The sequence below is a fragment of the Miscanthus floridulus genome, chromosome 18 (genome assembly GCF_019320115.1).
Source record: "Miscanthus floridulus cultivar M001 chromosome 18, ASM1932011v1, whole genome shotgun sequence".
NCBI classification, from domain to species: Eukaryota; Viridiplantae; Streptophyta; class Magnoliopsida; order Poales; family Poaceae; genus Miscanthus; species Miscanthus floridulus.
The window spans coordinates 19,271,927-19,280,361 of NC_089597.1; the positions used below are offsets into that span (position 1 = coordinate 19,271,927).

General features: G+C 41.7%; 1 protein-coding gene across 1 annotated transcript; it reads left to right on the forward strand.

Annotated features, from left to right (window-relative positions):
• Window positions 1-1,019: 1,019 nt before the first annotated feature.
• LOC136523404 (uncharacterized) lies at window positions 1,020-2,161 on the forward strand. The gene is made up of 2 exons (XM_066517096.1): window positions 1,020-1,960; window positions 2,044-2,161. The coding sequence occupies exons 1-2, from the start codon at window positions 1,020-1,022 to the stop codon at window positions 2,159-2,161; spliced, it is 1,059 nt and encodes a 352-aa protein (XP_066373193.1).
• The last annotated feature ends 6,274 nt before the right edge of the window (window positions 2,162-8,435 follow it).

The following is an 8,435-nucleotide window of genomic DNA, read 5'->3' on the forward strand; positions in this document are numbered from 1 at the left end:
GCATGACCTCTAAGTCTGATTCAGAATCTAACTCTGACGAAGACTATGAGGAGGAGGATGGATTGGTGGGAAAGGATCCTATACCGCCTTCTATTGTTGCTTATGACAAAGAAGACCCCCCAATGGACGTGGGTAGCACATATATGAACATGAGTGAATTTAAGTTGGCATTGTCTTACTATGCAATTAAGCATGAGTTTGGATTTAACATTGAGAAAAGTGATCCAGGAAGATATAGGGTGTATTGTTCAAGGAAAGTACAAGATGGATGTAGGTGGAGGTTGAATGCTTCTACAATGGATGACAAAGTTTCAATAAAGGTAGCTCTATGATTTTGTAAGCTTGTTTTCACATTGTTTTGTTTATACTATTAACTCGTACTTATTTTGGTTTCATGCCAGGTAAAAAAAAACCCTCATGGACATAGCTGTACCAGTGCAAGAAGAAGTAAGGTAGTGAAACATGCAACCAAATTCTGGGTGTGTGATGTTGTGAAGGACTGGCTCACTGAAGATCCAACACAGGGGGCAAAGGAATTACGGGCTAAGATAAAGACAAAGTACAAGGTTGAGGTACCGTACAGGAGAGTATATGATGGTAACGATCTAGCACATGATCAACTTTTTGGTGACTGGGATAGTAGTTTTGATAACTTATTTAAATTTAAGGCAGAGATTGAAAGGTCATGCCCTGGTAGTGCTGTAGTAATTGATCATCACACAATCCAGGACAAGATTAGGTTCAATAGACTTTTTTTTGCCTTGAAACCATGCATAGATGGTTTTCTTAGGGGCTGCAGGCCATATCTAGCAATAGATAGTACTTTTTTGACTGGAAAGTACAAGGGCCAGCTAGCATGTGCTTGTGCTGTGGATGGACACAACTGGATGTATCCAGTTGCTATTGGAATATTTGACTCTGAGACAAATGAAAATTAGATCTGGTTTCTGGAAAAACTTAGAGATGTCATAGGAGTACCTAGTGGGCTGGCTATTTGTACTTATGCTGGACAAGCTGTGATGGCTGGAGTGCAGCAAGTGTTCCCAAGAGCTGAGCATTGTGAATGCATGTTCCATTTGGTGTCCAACTTCAAGAAAAGGTACCGAGGCAAAGTGTTTGATGACCATCTTTGGGCAGCAGCTTATTCATGGTCTTCATATTTTTTTGATATGCATTGGAAAGCAATGGATGAAGCTAATACAGAGGCAATGAATTACATAAGGGAGCACCATAAAAAGATTTGGACAAGAAGTCAATTCTTAACCCATTGCAAGGTGGATTATGTCACAAATAATCTGGTTGAGAGTTTCAATAACTGGGTAAAGCCCTTCAAGGCCATGAATGTGGATGACTTCCTAGACAAGATCAGACAACTTCTCATGAAAAAGTGGCACACAAGGAGGACAGTGTCAACAAAAATAGGAGTTGTTTTGCCACATATAATTAAAAAGTTGAAGGAACAAAGCTTCAATTTGGACATGGATGTAGATTCATGCTCAAATAAAGTTGCAGAAGTGTGTGTGAAGGGAAGCAATGGCTTCAAGTGTGTGGTGAACCTTGAACAAAAAACTTGTTCGTGTAGAAAATTTGACATCTCTGGCATTCCTTGCGTGCATGCTATTGCATTTATCACTTCATTAGGACATCCTTTGGAGATGTATGTTGACCCATACTATTTAGTTCAAAAATTTAGAGGTGCATATGAGAACCTTATCCCTGCCCTTACTGACAAGTCCCAATGGCCACAATCAGCCCATGTCTTCTTCATGTATCCTCCACTTTTGAAGCCCATAGCTGATAGAAGGAAGAACAAGAGGTTCAAAGGGTGTACAGAGAACAATGGCAGCACAACACACAGGAAAGGGCAGCATAGGTGTGAAGTGTGCCAACAATATGGACACCATTGGCGCACATGCAAAAATGGTAACCCAGATGATATTGCAGCCCTATTAGCTGAGAGGTAATGTATCCTATCTTGCACTAATGCAAACTAATAACTTATACTAATACTTTGTTGTACTAATAACTTGTAATGTTATGCAGGGGCCCTCGCAAGAAGAAGAAAAAAAATGATTTTGCACAAGAAACAACTGAGAATAGCATTGTTCCTGGTGCATCTACTTCCTCTAGACCAACACAAATGTATTTTCCACCTAGGTGAGTTGAAATCAATTCTGAAATGTTTTATTTCTAAAACCTAGATTCAGTTTTTTTTGTTCCTGAGTTGAAATCAATCTGTTTTTAATGCAGCCAAGGCTGCTCTACTACCTTGAGCTCTGGAAAAAGTAATAAGTAAGTTGAAATTCAATGCATCAAGTACCATTTGCAAATGTATAGTACCTTTTCTTCTCAGCTCAAAGTAATAATTTGCATGTATAGGTCAGCATGTGGGTCAAATCAACCAGAACAATTATCCATTGAGTATCCTTTGCCAAGTTCTTGTGAAACACCACCACCTGCCCCCTCCCAACCTAAAGGCAAAAGAAAGAGAGAAGGCAAGGCAGAAGGGAAAGCAAAGACAAAGAAGACAAAGGGAATGCAAGCAAATAAGAAGAAACCTTTGGTGGCAGCACATAGTCCTGCAATGTGCACTAGAAGCAAGACTCCTGAAAGCCCTGCAATGTCTACTAGGAACAAAAGAAAAATCCTAGAATGAATACCTATACTGATCACTTATTTTGCTATGTCTGTGATGAGATTAGGTTCCTGGTATGACATCAAAAACTGACATTCATGTGGCCTGTCATGAGAAACTTGGTACTCATGCCATCTATGTGGCTGCTCATATTTTGCTAGGTATCTGTGGTGATATTAGGTTGATGTAATGTCATTAAAAACTGATGTTCATGTGGTCTGTGTGATGAGAAACTTGGAACTCATAATGTTATGTGGCTTGTCTGATGAAATATTATTTGTTGATGACATATTAATTTGTAAACTCCTATTTTGCTGGTCATTTTGCTTATATATTACAAGACATTACAACTCTCATTTTGCTTGACTTATGTTGCTGTCATGTTGATGTAATATGAACCAGCGATGTCAACTAAGGAGAAGAGCAAAATTTCACTTCATTCCATTGGAGGGGCAAATATGTCTTTTTAGGGGAAACCTGACTTCAAGTTAACATACAAGGGATAGAATTATTTTACTATGGCTAGTAAGGAAATTTAGCAATTTCAGTGGCACACACAGAAGTGGCAAAATTTCTAGTGGCACTGAGGGAATTGGCTCTTTTAAGAAATCTGAGACAAAATTGAAACATTTATACAGTCATATTGTAGACAAGTAAATTAGCATATTTTCTACCGCCTGCTACTGCTAAGAAGATGGCAAACAACACGAAATCCGGGTGCTCATCAGAGGTGGACCCAGAAAAGCACCCATAATTTTCGCAAAAAAACAAATATCAGAGTTAGTAGTAGAATTAATGCGGATATAGTCTTGTGATTAGATCAGATCGAAATACAAATTGCCAAATAGATTAAGCTAGGGTTCGTCTGGTTCTCGGCTTGGCACGGCAGGAAGGGAGGAGAAAGGGTGCTTACTTCAACCATACCGCCAAGGGAGCTCGCGCTATCGGGGGATCTCATGTCGCTGCTTGGGGGAGCTCGCGCCGCCGCCGGAGATCTCAGGCCGCCGTTTGGGGGAGCTCGCGCCGTTGCTGGGGGATCTCGCGACACCGCTTGGGGAGCTCATGCCGCCGGTGTTGGGGTGCTCATAGGAGCTCGACAGAGCTCGGGTGCTATGGGCAGGGTGCGGTGGCTCTGAGCACGGCAGGTAACGACATTGGCCTAGCTCTGTGTGCAGTGGAAGCGGCGGCCCGGACGACCGCTGGGGTCGCTGGATCGGGGAGGACGCGCGCCGGCCGCCAGACATCGGAGATGGTCACGTGGATAGTCAGCGCGCGATGGTGGCCTGGCCGTGGACCTTCAGGATGGGACCCTCCCGCGTGGGGGTGAGGAAGGAGGGCCATCAGGGCCCGCTCACGCTGACGCACCACCCGTGGGGGTGCCGCTGCCCTGCGCTCGCCGCCGCGAGCCTCGGGAGAGAGAGGGAGGGGTGGAGATCCGGCGGAGAAGAAGGGAAGGAGCATCTGTGACTCCAGCCATCGTCGACGAGCCAGAGTAGGCCACTGGAGCTGGAGGGCTGCGCGGCGTGGGCGTGGTCGTGCAAGGGGCGAGGGCGACAGTGGTGCGGGGATGGGGATGGGGATGGGGAGCGGCACGCGCCGCGGTGGCCAGTGGGATCCAGCGGGTCGCACGGTGGGTGGGGGGCGGTGATTGTGGTGTTTTAGCGATTTGCGCGTGGACGGGAGGCGGGGTTCGTAGGCGTGGACAGACGTACGAAACAAAATAAATGTCGTACCAAAAAAATGTTCATTCTTCGTTCTTTTTAGCCGTAGGAGATGAGCAACCCATTGGCCGTTTTTTTGTCCGAGGTATTTAGTTTTTTCTTTTGCGTGTTACTTCCTTTTCTTTATTGGTCGTTTTCTTTTTTCTCTCGAGTCGGCTCCGCACGTGGGCTCCGTCAGTTTTTTTAAACGACGTTGGCTCCGTCCATTTCTTTCATTGCAGTTTCACTTTTAACGTTTATCATCTTTTTCATTCAACATGTTCGGAAAATAAGATAAAAGAAAGACTTTTGAACCTTTATTTTTTGTGAATAAAAGTTTTTATCATCAAATTATCGATGCATTTTTCATTAAGAACAAAACTGAACCTGGTTGAACTGATGGTCTACCTAATTAAATGCGAACTAATATTGTGAGGTGCTTGTTGTTAGTTCAGTCTAAATAAATTTGTGTCTCGACTGTATGAATGCACTTGACGAGTCCTGCAATATGGAAACTAGAATGAGGTCTCCCATCATAATTATCGGCGGGTGGACCACTACTTGACATATCGACAACTACCTCCTTGTCAACTTGAACTAAAGATTAGAATAACACTTCTAGATTTTTATGGATCCCCAAATAAAGTCACGAAACTTAATATTTAACTTTACCAGAGCATGCATAGTATGAAATTGAATTTATGATATATTTATAGCTTCTAAATTTATAAAAGGTTATACACACATAATTTATGTTATCGTTTTCCCTTGCAATCTGATAACTTATTTTCTCCTGTTGCAACACACGGGCATATTTGCTAGTTAGACCTAATATACATGCAAACGCATATGTATGAATGGTTCTCAACATGACATGTAACCTTTTTTAATCATTTGGTCTACATAACATGTAACGTTTTTCAACTCATTGATCTATGTGGAGTTGTAATTTATCCCATGATGCTAAACTTGAGTTTTTTTTTGTTCAATGTGACAAATATTGAGGTGTATTTTAGTTATTTACTTAAATAAAAACGTGAACATGTTGATAAGGAACGCCAGACATGAACGTGTTGGTATTTAAATTGTTTATTTATTAGGCACATGTGCTAGGCAGGGTTCAAAATTTTGGCGAAATTTCGCCAAAATTTCATGAATTTCGGTGGTGGCCAAAAGAAAAATCCAAAACTTTGCAATACACTAATACATGTGCTATACTCTCTCTGTCCCTAAATAACTGTCACCGTTGGTGTGCGTGCTGGAAGTTTGACTCAATTTGTAGAAAATGCGTGCAATATTTATATCTCCAAATAAATTTATTAAAAAACTAGATTCAAAGATCTTTCCAATGATACTAATTATGTACCATAAAAATTTATATTTTTTTAATATACATTTAGTCAAAGTTGTTTCTTAAGAAACGAAAACGACTGATATTTAGGGACAGAGGGAGTATAACTCTAGACTCATATTTTCTATTTATTATATTGCATATTCTTCTATTCAATAGATGTGTAGTCATAAATCATACTAATATTTGTTTAGATCTAAATTTTTCTAGAAAAAACATACTTCATGTGCTAGTCTGTAAAAAACATTTCGGCAATATTTCGGCTGTATTTCATGAAATTCGGTAATTTCGGTGGTGGCCGAAATTTTTACAACACCGAAATTAAAAACCCTAGTGCTAGGCACCTCTTAGACCTTGTTTGGATGTAGTCAGATTCGCATCCACTCCAATCCACCGCAACACATGCGGTTTGAGATCAATTCGATAACATCCGAGCAAGGCCTTAGTGTGCTATATACCGGCATGCAACAACAACATGTTGTACCGGTGCACTCCATTAGTTTTATGGCAACAAGAAGTTATTCTTGGATAGTAGATATCTTGTATATATATTTATTTAGTTTGTTGCCTTTTCTTTTTTTGTTTTCTTAATATTTTAATTAATTAGTAATTACTTAGTTATTGCAAGCATTTTAAAAATTAAGGGCTACGATTGAGATCTTACTTTCTATAAGGTAAAGGATGTACCTTAGCAAGGCCCAAAAAGTTTGCTTGATGCTTCAATTGGACCGAATCAATAGAGAAAGATAAGCTGGATTGTATGGATGTTCTGGTGCTTAGTGTACGCAAGAGGAATGGTGTTTGTTTGCTACGGGCGGCGTGAGAGAGGATGGCCAACACAGATATTACTGATTGCTCGGTGAACGGGACAGAGAAGCTGACGGAGGATATTTGTAGCTTCGGTTGCTTAGATAGATTGGGATTTTGCATGTGTGAAAATTGAAACTTGGGCAGCTCAGAAGTCAGATTGGGTTCAGGCTTAGGCTGGTGTTGGTGTGTGTTGGATTCACATGAGGAAGGAGGGAGCCGCGAGGACAATTTGTGGCTGCTAGGTTAATTTGTTCCAAGATATTCTTTGTTGCTGCCTTACTCAGTTGAAGAAATATCTGCATGGAGCAGGAAAGGAGAAAGAAAAGAATGGCGGCGCCTCTTGGGAGAGATGGACGAATCGCTAGACTTATTGGCCCATCCAGAACTTCGTTTTTTTCTTCTTTTTGTTAGTTATTAATCATCATCGTCTCATGTGTGTGCTAGGCTGCCAGCCTTTGCTTTTCTTGCACTTCTTGCCCTTTTCTTTACTGACGTGTAGTTAGTAGTGTAGATATTTGAGCGCATGTTTGTTGCTTGTGCATGTGCAGAAGAAAATCATTACCACCCTGTCACCAGGCTTCAGTTTTCACAGGACGATCCGCTATCATTGATCTCCATTGCTCCTGAAACTCGATGCGGAAACAATTTTGACCGCAAACAAGTGTATTAAGAAAATAAAAAACAATGGATTGGTACACGTTACAATTTTCTCCAAATAACGAAGCCTTCTGTATAAGATAAATTGTTCAACTTTTTTGTTCTGTGACCGATCAGTTACTGATTAATTGTTGGAAACAACAGTTTCTAAAAAACGAAAACCAGACCGAAGTACACCAAATGCCCAGTCCTACAATTAGGTCTAAGCTATGTCCAGTTGTTTATTCCTTATTGGACTTGATTGTGTTAGCAGTTTTTATTCTTCCGTTGCAATGAGTAATTCAGAAAGCAAGAATGGATATATTTTTCTTCTTACCTAAGACATGCATGCCATTAGGCCTGTTCTTGTCCACTGCACAGTTGTCTCCCACCAAACATTGCTTCGTCCGGACTCACTGGTGCTTGCTAATCCATTCCTTAGACTGCTGGGGGCAGCTACGTTTTCCCTTCAAAATAGATCAGTCACAGCTAAGAATGACCCGGCCATCCATCATCTACTGGCACACGAAAGTTCTACTAGAGGACATACATAAAGACGCGATTGAAAGGAATGTCGCTGTTGGCGCCCGTCAGGTTTGATAAAATAATAAGGTGGAGTCAAGGATTCGTGGCAGGAACGAAGAAGCCCTGCGAACAACCCAGGGCTCTCCCGTTTTGTCCACATCGCCGCTTTCCTGGCTGCTGCTGCCGACTTCAGTACACCTGCATGTTAATTAATATTCTATTCTATTACCCGCCAATTCTTCAGAGATCAGAATTCCAAGCTGCAGTTAGCCTGCTGCTGGCGATTGTCACTCCTTCCGTGATTGTCATCTTACGGTTCAAAATTTGTCCCACTAAAACTACACATATTGCCACCAGGCATCGATTGTCCTGTCCATAGGACCCGCGCTTAGTTCCACCGTAAAATCACGATTGCACAGACGTGGGCACCCTCTTAGCCACAAGTTCTTGCTCGGTACCTCCCCGTTCTCCGTGGAAGATTCCAGATCCTTGAGCCGTATTGTTAAATAGGAGTAGTTGTTAGGACGGAAGAAAGGTTATTTGGAATTTGATGCTAATTCCTCACTAATATTCAGTGGTGGATACCGGATAGACACATCTTCCAATAACGGCCCAAGGCGCCAGCTCAATTTAAAGAGTAAATTCGTTGTGGCCAGCTCGCGAGGCCAGCATGTCCACGGTAGCAAAAAAAATTTTGGCCGTCTGATTCGTGATCTGTGGTTCTTGTGTGATAAGAGAACGTGTGGACAGAACGGACGCAACGGTAGCAAAATTATTT

Bases quoted from the DNA above. Each gene is read 5' to 3' on its own strand.
- LOC136523404 (XM_066517096.1), top strand. From the start codon at position 1,020: ATGGCTGGAGTGCAGCAAGTGTTCCCAAGAGCTGAGCATTGTGAATGC. The intron at 1,961-2,043 runs GTAATGTATCCT...AATGTTATGCAG, and splicing joins GCAGCCCTATTAGCTGAGAG to GGGCCCTCGCAAGAAGAAGA.